The sequence below is a fragment of the Rhinoraja longicauda genome, chromosome 6, assembly GCF_053455715.1.
Source record: "Rhinoraja longicauda isolate Sanriku21f chromosome 6, sRhiLon1.1, whole genome shotgun sequence".
Lineage (NCBI taxonomy): Eukaryota > Metazoa > Chordata > Chondrichthyes > Rajiformes > Arhynchobatidae > Rhinoraja > Rhinoraja longicauda.
This window is the reverse complement of record NC_135958.1, coordinates 54,781,851-54,796,291: the sequence shown is the minus strand read 5'-3', so window position 1 is coordinate 54,796,291 and position 14,441 is coordinate 54,781,851. Positions and strand designations below refer to the sequence as shown.

Genomic DNA, 14,441 nt, shown 5'->3' with positions numbered 1-14,441 from the left:
ATAGGATTGTAGGTTCATTGGGTTCTGTAAGTTGCCCCTAGTGTGTAGGATAGAACTAGTATACGGTGATCATTGGTCGGCGCAGACTCTGTGGGCCGAAGGGTCTGTTTCCATGCTGCATCGCTAAACTAATCTTAAAATTACCTTGTTTTCCTCTGTTTCCCAGTTCCAAGTCTTCAACCTGAAGCATTAACAGTTTATTTTTGCAGAGATGCTGCCTAGCTTTAATATTTCTGGCATTTTCTGTTCAAGTGAGGTGCTATGCATTTTTGATGACTAGTATGTGTTGTGCTATTCCTGGGTTTGCAGAAGTAATTCGATAAGCTGCTGCATCACAGGTTGTTGTGGAAAGTAAAAGCTCATGATGCAGAAGGGAATGTATTGGCTGAAATGAAACAGGAGGCAAATATTGGTATTTTCTTTGCAATTTACCTGCAGTCAGAGATTGGTTTGGGGGCCTCAACATTTACAATTTATGTCAATGACTTGCATTTTCAGTGATAAACGAATTAATGATTCATGTGGGTGAGTCCAGAACCAAGGCCCACAGTCTTAGAATAAAGGGGAGGCCATTTAAAACTGAGGTGAGAAGGAACTTTTTCACCCAGAGAGTTGTGAATTTGTGGAATTCTCTGCCGCAGAGGCCATTGGGGGCCAAATCACTGGATGGATTTAAGAGAGAGTTAGATAGAGCTCTTGGGGCTAGTGGAATCAAGGGATATGGGGAGAAGGCAGGCACTGGTTATTGCTTGTGGATGATCAGCCATGATCACAATGAATGGCGGTGCTGGCTCGAAGGGCCAAATTGCCTTCTCCTGCACCTATTTTCTATGTTTCTATGTTTTTTCGTGCTCTGTCTAATGAGTAGAAATTTATCTTGTCTATGTTGGTAAGAATGTCTGGTGTTTTCTGTGGGGCTTTATTATATACCCTTTAAGCAATTAAATAAATGTAACCGGATGCTATTAGTAAATGATCCGAGACAAACTTCACAATGTTTGAAAGTAACTTTTATAAAAATGAAAATGATTTAATCTTGGCTATGTATCATTCTCATCTTTATTTTGCATCATGGGCAACTGCTGTACAATTAATGGGTAGAAGGGAACTGCAGGTGCTGGTCTGTACTGAAGAAAGGCACAGAGTGCTGGAGTATCTCAGAGGGTCAGGCAGCATCTCTGGAGAAAAAGGATGGGTGATGTTTCGAGTCAGGACTTTTCAGACTCTAGCCTGGTTAAAAGAGGGAGCATGGCAAAACCCAATGGAATAATAACGAAGGTTCCCTTTAAGGGGGGGGGTGATAGGATCCAGGACTGCAGTTAAATCTGTTGGAAATGGGATCATCGTATTCTATTATATGGTTCCCCTAATTCTAGTTCATTGCAACTATAAAAACAATTACACCTCTCTTGCTTTTGATTTGAAAATGGCTACGAAATGTCAGGAATGAGTCAAAAGCTTTGTGTGATGGTGAAAGAGGAGAATGGGAAAACAATCATTGCATTTTCTGTAACAGATGGGTTAATGTTAAAAACAATTTGCATGGCATGAAGTTGTTATCGTTCTTTTAAATTATGGAACTGGGAACTACTGGAAGTGTTTCCTTTGCTCTGGAGTTGACACCCATCCATATGGCAGGCATTCATCAAAGAAATGTATTGTTTTATTGTAATTAAAACAATGTGCTTCTCAAATCAATCAAATTGGACTAATATTAAGTTACTCAGAATCAGTTATTAGTCACACTGCAGCAAAAGTGCATGTTGTTGATCTAAAACACAACTAGTTACTTTTCTATTTCGAATTAGTTTTCAGGAAGTTGTCGTTCTGCGGCAACTCTCAAAAAAATGAATGCATAGATGTACTGAGTGGCAAATATTATATTCAGTATCCCTTCCCCCCCGACTCTCAGTCTGAAGAAGGGTCTCGACCCGAAACGTCACCTATTCCTTTTCTCCAGAGATGCTGCCTGACCTGCTGAGTTACTCCAGCATTTTGTGAATAAATGTCACTATCCTATGATCAATGGATCCGTCACTGTCTTGCAGCATTCAGGCACTATCAAGCACCATTTACCCTGATCCAATTTTATTTTTTCCACAAACCCATAAACTCTCCTCTGGTTCTACCATTCTATACAACATGAACAATTTACATTGGCTAATTACCTACCACTTTTTACGATGTGGGAGGAGGCTATCAACTAAATGTGTTTGGAATGTGAAACACCATTGAAATATTTCACTCTTCACCAAAGTGTACAATTTATAACGTGGGCGTAACGAAATGAAACGCTGGATTATATTTTAGGGCAAAACTTACTTTCATTAAGCTATGCACAATGGAGAAAGATGTGTATGGTCTGCTTTGTCTCCAGTGTTGGTTAATTACTCCAATTGGGGGTTGTTAATTGAGTGTGAAATTGTGGATAGCAAAATTAAATGCATCATCAATGAACCTACATTATAAATGACCTACAATTAATGGGCGTGTGATTCAATTTGGACAGGGCTGATTATTTACTGGTTTATTACTTCAATAAGCCATTGAGTTTCCATGCCATGTGACACATTCTCCAGAAACTAGATGGTATTTTAATTTTCTCAGCTATGTGATGTTGAGGTTCTTTTATGCTGAGAGTGAAGTGATTAGCGAGAAAATGTGGGTTTACATTTTTTTTAAATGCCTGTGGTTTATAATGAAGTAATCTGGTGCCTAAAGCCATTCAATAAATGATTCTGCTGCATAGCATGTGGACCATTAAGTCTATATCTAGTTGTGCATATTTTTTCCTGTTGTTGTAAGGGCTTGGTACTTGCAGTAATGTTTTCCAATGCTTGTTGGTGACTGTGTCTCGCAGTTGGCTAGTTCTTCTAAAACAAGTTTCATAGTAATACATCATGAAAACGGGCCCTTCGGTCCAAATTGCCCACACTGACCAACATGCTCCCATCTACGCTAGTCCCACCTGCCTACATTGGGCCATATCCTTCTAAACCTGTCCTATCAATGTACCTGTCCAAATGTGCTTTCAAATGTTGGGATGCTACCTCCTTGTCAGTTCATTCCATATAACTACCACCCTTTATGTAAAAGAAAAAGTGGCAGTTATTGAAAGGCAATGTTACTACCTCACAAAATTGGAAGGTAATTCTTTGTGGTCCACATGCTTCCAGAGATGTTGGCAACAGCAGAAATACCTTGGGGCACAAGGAAATGCACATGCTGGAATTCTGAGCAAATCATGGAGTTCTGGAGGAACTCGATGGGTCAGGTAGCATCTGTGGTGGGAATGGACAGGCGACATTAGGGGTCAGGACCGTTCTTCAGTGAAGAACAGAAATACCTTTGCCTGTCTTGCAACTTGATTTGCAAAGTCTTTAATACTAGTTTTTTTTTTCCCCCCCTGACATTGATTGAAAGAATGAATTTTATGATTAATAGTGTTTCAGGCAAGCTTCATTAGCATGTTGCCTCACCATTACATTAGTTTATTTCTAATATTCCATTGGTTTTACGTTGTATTCTTGTTTGTCTTTGCTTGACCTGCACCTGCTCGTACATCCTCCCCTCAACTCTTAATTACTCGAGCTACATGTATACTAGGTATTCTTCCTTTGTCAAATTCCTTGCATTAAAAAATAACTTGGGATCTCTGGGGATGTGGTGACCGAATCCAATACTATGTATAACCTTCTCCCCTAAATATGCAGTACCATTTGCCTGAGGAAATATACACATTATCCCTTTCTGCAACTGTCCCCACCTTTGTCATTGAGCCTTCATGAAACCAGGTGTATTGTCCCTAACTGAGACATGCTGAGAACTATATTCTGCACTCTGTATCTTCCCCTTTGCTCTATCTATTGTTCTTGAGTTTGAACTGATTGTATCTATGTCTGGTATATTTGATCCTTTTGGATAACATGCAAAACAAAGCTTTTCACTACACCTTTTTCAGGTGACAATGATAAACTTCAACCTAAACCTAACTTATCAGATTGGGTTTCGCCTGGGATCTTGACCTTTAAACCTCATGAATTCAATTGAAGAGCTATTCATAGTTGGGTACTGGGGGAAATGTAGATCAGGTCTGATAATCTTTTGCGTCTGTAAAATAATTACCAAAATTTGTTTTGGATTGATATCACTGCTGTGAAAATTAGACTTTTTGATGTTCAAACTGACATTAACTAAATTTCCTATTAGAAATCTGAAATAACAAATCATTGACCTGAAATGGTAGCTGTTTCATTCTATAGATACTGTTTATGCAGTGTTTTCAACACTTTTGGAATTATATGACATCTGAAAACTTCAGTTTGAGTTTGACTTTTGAAATCAAACAGCAATTAGATGTTTCCAAGAGTAAGCTAAGCCTTTTCCATAAAATATTACATTTTTTTTTAAATTGCATTTTATAAACCTGATCTACTGAGCTAGTATGGTAAGTTGATTCTATTGCAGTGATTTTTTTTACCAACTTCTATGGCTTGAAATGTTTATTAATTTCATGGTATTTTTTGGGGTCAGGAAGTTATATAATAATAATAAGCATTTATTTTATATAGCGCCTTTCCAGAAGCTCAAAGCGCTTTACATAAACAATCATAACATAAAAACAAACAGACAAACTATCCTAACGGAGAAGCGGCGAATAAACAACGCCAGCGTCCTCTCACGTCAGGGTCCGGCAGTAGACAACAAAAAGCACAGGACACACAGATACAATTTTTACACAAACAGCCATCACAGTGATTGCTCTAGGCACACCCTCACTGTGATGGAAGGCAAAGTCTTATCTCCTCCTCATTTCTTCTCCCGTGGTGCCACGAGGTGATCGAGGCTCCCAACTTTTTGAAGCCCCCACCGGGCAATGGTAAGTCCCAGGGCCGAGCCAAGCAGGCCGATGAAGGTCCTGAGCCCCCACCGGGCGATGGAAAGTCCCAGGGCCGAGCCAAGCAGGCCGATGAAGGTCCTGAGCCCCCACCGGGCGATGGAAAGTGCTGCGGCCGAGCCACGCAGGGCGATGAAGGGCCTGCGAGCGGGTCAATCGTACCTTGCGCTTCGGGGTGGTCGAAGCTGCTACGGCTGGAGCTCCCAAAAACCGGTCGCCAGCCAGGGACCTGCGAGCTCCCGATGTTGCGGTCTGCAGGGCCCACGGCCGAAGCCTCCGAGATGGTAAGTCCAGGCCCTGCGACCGGAGTCTTCAAGGTCGATCCCAGCTGGAGGCCGCCGACTCCACGATGTTAGGCCGTAGCGCGAACGGAGATACGACACGGTAAAGGTCGCATCTCCGTTGAGGAGGAGATTTGAAAGAAGGTTTCCCCCCCCCACCACCCCCCCACATACACAGAGTTAAAAATAGAACAAAACGTACATTAAACGATGACAATAGACAAAAAAACAAAAAAAAGACAGAGAGACTGCCGGTGAGCCGCAGCTGCAGAACACAGCCACGCCCCCAGAGTTCACCTGCACTTGCCAATAATTTGAGCCCATTACAACTGAAGTCCCAACAAACTTAGACTTCTTAGTCACTTTGTCTCTAGTTTTTACATTTCATTTGCTAATGCTGCTAAGCTTTGCTGGTGTGCTCCAGAACTTGGGGGTGCAGCGGTAGATTTGCCGCCTACAGCTCCCGACACCCGGGTTCGATCCTGACCACAGGTGCTGTCTGTCCGGAGTTTGTACGTTCTCCCCGTGACCTACGTGGGTTTTCTCCAGCTCCTCTGGTTTCCCACATTCCAAAGATGTACAGGTTTGTAGGTTAATTGGCTGCAGTAGAAGTGTAAATTGTTGCTAGTGTGTGTAGGATTGTGTTAGTGAGCGGGAATCACTGGTTGGCACGGACTCGGTGGTCTGAAGGGTCTTGTAGCTCTAAACTAAACTAAACTTCATACTTGTTGAAATATGCATTTTATTTTCTCCAAAGAAGAGATAAGTTATTTTCTCCAAAGAAGAGATCCATGGTGGATCTCTGGAGGCAAATCCTTTCTCGAAAGAATTGTTAATGCAAAAAAACCTTTTTTTTCACAATGAATTTCATGCTTTATCAATATGGAGTATTTTGGAACGGCCCAATATTGTGGAAGGTGCTATATTAATGTAATTATCGCAAACATTCACCTTCAGTCTTGCAAGCATTCGTTCAATTCTTCAATCGGAGAATATATTTTTCACAGAACTGTTATGCAAATATTTTTTTTGTCAGTGAAACATTATAGAACTCTACTATTGAACTGCTGATCCTTAAGAAAATATCCACATGGAATTTTCAGCATCATAAAATTTTTATTTACTCGTGGTCTTTTTACATGAAGTTTTTTTTAGAAAAGAGCACAAATAATCCAACTATTTTTTTTTTTTTCAGAGGAGTTTATAGGTTTGTGTAGAATATCTTTTCCAGGAAGTTCTAACAATGGTATGGCAAATCATTGTCCTGGTCCAGCACATAATTGCACTTTGACCACTGACCAGATGCACTTAATCCAAAATTGGCAGACTATTTATTTAAATAATAACTGAGTAATGTGGTGGCTTTTTTCTATTACATTTAACCCTTGGTTACAAGTTATGGCAGTTGATGATCAGTGTGTGCTTGGGTGTGCTCTATTTTCTGCAGTGGATGCCTCGATTCTGGTCACGTTGTGTCAAAATAGAACCCGTCTCCTTAGTCAAGGTTGTTCAAATGAAAGGGATGAGTTGGCAAATATTTTTTATAAATGACAGATATCCTTAAATGTATATCTGATCACAACACACAAGCTTTATTCAGAAGCAGCTCGAAATCTCAAATAATCCTACATTGAAAAGTTATATTTTCAGTTCTGTATCCCAAGAACAGACCAACTGAGAGCTTAAAGTGCTGCAAATGTTCAACAGGTCAGGCTATATCTGTTGAAAGAATTAACATTTTGGGTCAAATATCTTAATTGTAGCTGGTGAAAGGAGAAAAACTTGGTTTTAAGTTGCGGAGAAGGTTGAGATAGGAGAAAGGAACAACTGAATTAATATTGCGGATGGATAATGTGACACCAGAAGTGGCCAGTGCTGATACAGACAGGAAATATTACTTAAAGTTGTTGAATTCATTAACGGTTTGCAATATTCTTGGGTGATCAATGAAGTGCTGGCTGTTAAATTTCATCGGGCTTAGTCAGAGTGCGATAAAGATTATATTGGCAGTAGATGTATAACTGGAATCTTAGGATCACCCTTGTGGATTGAAGAGATGTGTTCTGCAATTGGTGATCATTTCCTCCAGTAAGGCAAATGATCATCAATGTGTAGGAAGGAACTGCAGATGCTGGTTTAATCCGAAGATAGACACAAAAAGCTGGAGTAACTCAATGGGTCAAACATTGCCCGCTGCGTGGCCATATGAGGCTAAGATGCAACCTGTCAGAAAACTATCTATGGCACATCTGTAGTTGTAATGAATCCTTATGGACATGCTGAATCTTCTCAGACATCAAAGAAATTAAATATTTTTATGTTCTTTCCTGGTCACTGTGTCAGTGTGAAGGGGTCAGTTTAGGTTGCTGGTGATGTGGATGACTAGGAACTTGAAGTTGCTGACGGTCTCTAAGTAGCTTTTCAAATGATGGGGTTGTATTCACCCGCTTGCTTCCTTGGGTCAATGGTCAATTCTTTCATTTGATGACTTTGAGGTTTGGGCTGATCCGATACCATGACCCAAGGCTCCTGTTCTTTTTCCTGCAATTTGTCTCATTGCTGTTCCAGCTAACAGCGGGTATCATCTGTGAACTTATAGATTGAATTAGTTATTGTCATGTGTACTGATGTACAGTGTAAAGCTTTTGCCTGTGTGCTCTCCAGCACTCTATACTGTTCATTTGCCTGATAACAGTTGAGAAGAGACTGTTCCTGAATCTGGAAGTATATGTTTTCAAACTTCTGTACCTCTTGCCTGATGGGAGAAGGGAGAAGAGACTTCTGCAAGTACTTTATGTGAAAAGCTAAAACATTTAGGAAAGATTGCTGGAGGAAATCTTTAGGCTTATTAGGTACTCATTGGAGACGGTTCCTTGAGGAAATAGGATGCCTGCTCACGTATATGTCACCTTGCAATCTTTTTAATAGCCCTTATCAACATTAAACTATTTATATTCCATCTATAATTATCTCCAGACTAATTAAAATCCCTGTAGTCATTTTCTATGAGAGTAATCTGAAGAACAGTGGACAAGGCATGGCTTGAACTACAAGACCAACAATTCTACTGCATGGAGGACATGTGGACAAATGGGGCGTGTTTGCCTCTGGACTAGAAATTCATTAGGCTGTGGCAATGCAGAGTTCTGTTGAATATGGTTTCTCTAAGGATGTGAAACTTGGCAATGCAGAATTGTTTTACGCACTAAATGGGACACATGGAAATCATTAGAATTGGGGAGCCGTTCCAACTGCGTAAACTGCACAGTTCACTGTGCGATATCACCAATGCCTGAAGCCTGATTTTGTGGCTGTTTGTCAGAGTTAAAGTTGCCCAGTGCTCTTTGCTTCCTCCCCCTTCTCCCTTCATTCAACTTGAGACATAATGGTGAAATGTCACTATGAATAAAAAGTTTCAGCCTGGAACATTTGATTGTCGTATCCTTGTCTGTGGCCATCTGGACAAAAATTGCCTGCACTTTACAAGAGCGATATTAATGCCCAGTAGTGCAGCTAGTAGAACTGTTGCCTCAGCGCCAGAGACCCAGGATTGATCCTGACCTCCAGGTTCTGTTTGTGTGGAGTTTGCACGTTCCCCCTGTGATCGCATAGGTTTCCTCCGGGTGCTCCGGTTTCCTCCCACATCCCAAAGACGTGGCTTTGTAGGCGAATTGGCCTCTGTAAATTGCTCCCCGAGTGCAGGGAGTGAATACAAAAGTGGGGTAAACTTAAATTATGTCAATAGAAATCTAGAGAAAGTAGTTGTATTAGTAATTAGCAGAGCAGGTTCATTATTATCCTTGGAAGTTGAAAGTAAGTTTGAGTTTAATAGCCTATTGAATTACCCAATAAAACCTGAAATGAACTTGATAATGTTAACTGACCTGCAATATCATAAAGCAATGGACAAAAAAAGATTTTATTTTATTATAAAAAGTGTTGCAATAGATTTTCAGTGAAGACCAATGCTGTAGCTGAAAGTGTTGCGTTGGTTCCTGTGTGATTTATGGCTGTTAATTATCATCTTGTGGCTTGAACAAAGTGCACCCATTGTTCATCTGTAGGATGTTTTATTTGCTGGTGTGTTTGATCGTCCATCTTTCATCATCCATCCTCTGCTAACCCTGCAAAAGTTGATGAAGCACTTCTTTCAACTTCTGCATTCACTCTGGGGATTTGAGACGTGATCAGAGCTATGGAATGATTATATTTTGAACTGGAATGGTATGCAAGTTTATATGTGGAGAGGTGTTAATTTGTATTTGCTGCCCTTTTACCCTCTGGGCATACAGGATGGGAGGCTAGATGATGCCATTTGAACAGACCAGGCAAGAGACTGCAATGACTTGTATGCACTACCACGGTTTGCCAGTGCTGGATATGTTGAATGTTTGAACTGGACTCGGTTTTAGTTTTTAATTTTAGAGATACAGCTTAGAAATAGGCCCTTCGACCCTCCGAGTCCGCACGACCAGCGATCACCCCGCGCACTGACATTATCCTACACACACTAGGGACAATTTACAATTTTACCAAAGCCAATTAACCTCCAAGCCCACGCGTTTTTGGAATGTGGGAGGAAACCGAAGCACCCGGAGAAAACCCATATGGTCACAGGGAGAACAGACAAACACTGTAGTCAGGATCGAACCCCAGTCTCTGATGCTGTAAGGCTGGAACTCTACCATTGCGCAACTGTGCTGCACATCTGAGTTCTGGATGAGCATCTGGATGAGCAAGTAGAAGAGGAAACCAGTGGAATATGAGATGCTCTTCCTCGAGATTGTGTGTAACATCCTTGGCTTGTTATTTGCTGCATGATATTCCTTCTCCTTTCAGTCCATTTTCGCAAGGGCAGTTAATGTTCTGATCACAGGTTGGTGGTGGTGGTGGGGGGGGGGGGGGGAGGTAAATGGCATTGGTATTACTTTGAATATCAAGTGCGTGGACCTGCTCTTAATGGGGATGGTTAATCATCATCCATGCAGTATATCACTTCCTGTAGTTGTGTAGGAATGAGCTGCAGATGCTGGTTTATACACAAATTGTTGGAGTAACTCAGCAGGTCAGGCAGCATGTCCAGAGAAATGGAATAGAGGAAATCCACTGGCAGTCTGAAGAGTCTCAACTTGAAGCATCACCTTCTCCTTTTCTCCAGAGATGCTGCCTGACCCGCTGAGTTAGACCAGCATTTTGTGCCCATCTACTGCTCTAATTATATTTTCTCTCTTTTGTGGCACTTTATCAAGAATATCTAACAGTTTAAGCAGACTGCATCAACTGGTTTGCACTGGTTTGCACTGGTTTCCTCTTCTACTTGTAACTTCAATGGTCTAACATAGTTTTCAAATGTGATTTTTTTCTTCCCTTTCATAAATCCACATTATCTCTATCCAATTTTTTGGTATCCTGTCGCTGCTTCATGGATTCCAGAATTATCCTATCCTTGCTGGCTAATGAGTAGATGTCTCCTTCAAATTGTAGCGTTCTATCTGCTGTCTTTAATCTGTGAAGATTGAATCAATGACATTTTGATGGATGCCAATATTCAGCTATTAGTTCCAACATAATTCATTTCAAAACCCTTGGATACATCTGCAGATCCTAGGTTTGTCTCATCTTGAACTCCATCAATTTATTCGATTCTAATACTACTTAGTTTAGCGATACAGCATGGAATTATGCCCACAGAGTCTGTCCCAACCAACGACCACTCGTACATTAGTTCTATCCTACACACCGGGGACAATTAACAGAAGCCAATTAACCCACAAACCTGCACACATTTGGAGTATGGGAGGAAACTGGAACACCCAGCGAAAGCCCCATGCAGTCACTGGAAGAGTGTGCAAACTCCATACGGCAGCACCCAAGGTCAGGATTGAACCTGGATCTCTGGCGCTGTGAGGTAGCAACTCTACCACTGTGCCGGCCCACATCTGTGCGGTATTTTTGAGTTGCTAATTTGCAGAACTAGTTGCCCATTTATGGTAGCTCGTTATTTTTTTTAATCAATTTCACCTTGTAGTTGAAAGAAGTTTTACTGATGTCTTGGGCTGACCCTTGGCTGGGCTGGACATCTCAGTGAAGGAAGATGACACTTTAACGTACAACACTTGTTTTGTTCCTCTGTCAATCTAACACATTCTTGTGTCTGTCTATATCTAACCCATTTTTAGCTAATCTTTTCCTTTTTCAAAATATTTATTATTGAAGCCCTTTTATAACTGGCACACTCTCATTCTACTTTCTAAAGTCAATACATTGTGCCTCTGAATTTGACAATTTTTCTTGGTTCTCAGACTTGCTGTGCTTTTGGCAAGATTATAAGCCTCTGATATAAAGCATTTGTAATTTGATAGTCAAGCCTGTGCCACATTTCCTGTTTTTGAAACCTCAAACAAATATTACTTGTCTTCTTTCAGTGTTTACTACATGCCATTTTAACACACTTATCCTGACCACAACAGTAATTTGTGTCATTCCTTTTTACCATAAGTATTGTTGCAATTTGAGGGCAGATGGATAGTCTAACATTTAGAGTTTTTAGAGATGCAGCATGGAAACAGGCCCTTTGGCCCATCGAGTCCGCGCCGACCAGGGATCCCCGCACATTGACACTAGGGACGATTCACATTTATACCAAGCCAATTAACCTACAAACCTGTATGTCTTTGGAGTGTGGGAGGAAACTGGAGAACCTGGAGAAAACCCACGCAAGTCATGGGGAGAACGTACGAACTCCGTACAGACAGCACCCGGAGTCAGGATCGAACCCGGGTCTCTGGTGCTGGAAGGCAGCAACTCTACCGCTGCATCACTGTCGCCATTGTTCTGTTATTAGCCAGAGTCCTGGGATAATCTCATTCATTGTTCAATCTGGCAGTGCCTCATCTTTGCTGTGGTTAGTCCATGAGTGGAGGGGAAAGAAAGGCAGCCCAGAAACGCAAGCAACATAAATCTTGCAACAGGTGTAGGTCTGATAATTATGCAACCGAAAACTACATTTCTCACATTGTGTCCCAGTTCAAAGCACAAACTGGTCTGTTTAGTCAGTCGAGTTGTTATAGCAACCTGGCTCAAAGGTCATCTTTGACATCCTAAAGACACAACAGTATTGGAGCATTGTAACATGTTATAAAGCCTTAGCAGGTCATGCAGCACCTGTGGAATGAGAAACCAAGTCTGCTGCTTGATCTGCTTAGTGTTTTCAGCGCTTTGTTTCAGATACCCCACACCTGACATTTTAACTTTCATCTACGATCAAGTGCTTCTTGATTTGAAATAAAATGAGTTTTCCACAAAACTCATCGAACGCATACATTTATTTTCTAATGGGTGTCAATGAAGCAATGAAGCAAATAGTATTACCTACTCTTGAATTCTCTTTGGCTTGTCTCCGTGCGTAAAGTGGTCTGAAGAAGATATATTGTTACATCTGTACTGTTCTCTGTAACTTGTAGGCAGCTGATGGTGGCAAATTTCCAAAGTGCACTTAACTTGCCTGGGGTTTTGAAGTAGGATGTTTGAATGTAATAAAACACAGTGTAATTAATGTAACCACAGTGTCAATCCCTGCTGACTTCTTGCTTTTGTTTCTTTTTTTTCCCCAGACCGTGAAGATCAATCAATTCTTTGCACGTGAGTATGTTTTCAGTACTGTTAAAATGTGCATTGTCCTGTCTTATTTTATCCTGGCATTGCCCAAGCTTTTTGGAATGTAGCTCAAAATAAAACTCAATCTAATTTTTAAGGCAAACTTCAAGTTTTCAAAGTGCATTGAATTTCACCAGCAAATTATGCTTGATCATGATCAGCTTTGTTAACCCCATATGTAAAGCGTGGATCAGATGAAGCTTTGGTACCTGTGTCCACTGGTGAGAAGTTGGCAGTGTTGAAATATTTGAATCTATTTACTTTATGAGCCCTGCATTCTTAATGTAACACTCGTGCAGATAAATAATGGGAATGCTCAACAACTGTCTCCTTTAGTGGTCCATTAAAAAACAATGATCTTTCATTTCAAACAACATGTGGATGTAAATTGAGTGCACGACTTGTTTCCAGGACCCAGCATGCACTGTGCAAATAGTCCACTCTAGTCATGAACTTGGGTAGGATTGTCAATGGGGGACAAATGGCCTGCAAAATTTGCATGGCACTTGTGCAGATCTAAGTTTCAAATCAGCCCATGAAGCGAACGCCTGTGTAACAAGATCGTAGCCAGCTCCCATGGGGAACCTAAATCCGTTCTATTTCCCTTCAATTAATCAACATGCAATTCGTGCCGTGAGTGTCCCAGTGAGCCACGCGCTGGGCCAAAGCTACCCCCAGGCCCAGTGGTCCCTGCTCCCCAAACTCGCTCCACATCCTCCGAACTCGTCCCCAATCCACCGGTGTGCACAGGACCCGTGCCGCCGTGAGTGAGGAGAGATCCGCGAGCAGCCAATGAGAATGATGGGGGGGGGGGAAGGCCAGCGGAGGTGGAAGGGCTGTTGCCACATGTGGCGGCAGGCAGTCGATAGGACTGTTCGGTGAACATTTGTAACTTTATCAGCGCCAAAACATGGCGCCACTTGAGAACTGCCTAGCTGAGGTCTGCTGCATGGTTTTACCGAATCCTAACTCTTTATCTTCATAGATGCTGCCTGACCAGAATATTTTGAGCATTTTTCATGGGGTTCCGTTTGACCTCAAATTTCATCAAATAATGTGTTATAATTCTATACTGTAATCTGCTCATTAATTGTAAAATTGTCATTTGAATGTGCTGTCAAATATTTGTATCTGCTGCCGCCACCCACTGGCCGCGACCAATGACTCCTCCGATCCTCGCCTCTTCCCCCGGCTGCCAACTCGCCTGGACTCCTGGCTGAGATCTGAAGGAGGGTCTCTACCCAAAACATCACCTATCCACGTTCCCCAGAGATGCTGCCTGTCCTGCTGAGTTACTCCAGCACTTTGTGAACTTTTCGGTGATCCCTTACTCGGAGCGGAAAATCGGCAATAATGGTCACCACCTCCTCCATATGATCTGTTATTACAGAGGGTGTACTGCAGAGGACACACAAGGAACTACAGGTGCTGGAATCATGAGCAAGACACAGTGCTGGAGGAACTTGATTAGTCAGCAGCATCTGTGGAGGGTATGGATAGTCTGATGAAGGGATCCGACCTGAATTGTTGCCTGTCCATTCCCTCCATAGATGCTGCCTGACCTGCAGAGTTCCTCCACCACTTTGTGTTTTAATCAAGTACTAGAC

The 14,441-nt window shown here is 41.7% G+C and overlaps 1 protein-coding gene across 6 annotated transcripts in view; it reads left to right on the top strand.

The window, feature by feature from the left end:
- Positions 1–14,441, top strand: part of LOC144594470 (myosin-10) — a 151,857-nt gene that overhangs the window by 44,586 nt on the left and 92,830 nt on the right. For all 6 annotated transcript variants that reach the window (XM_078400989.1, XM_078400988.1, XM_078400987.1 and 3 more), the window contains exon 4: positions 12,792–12,819. In XM_078400989.1, the coding sequence (XP_078257115.1) occupies positions 12,792–12,819 (28 nt within the window). The remainder of the gene's footprint in view (positions 1–12,791; positions 12,820–14,441) is intronic.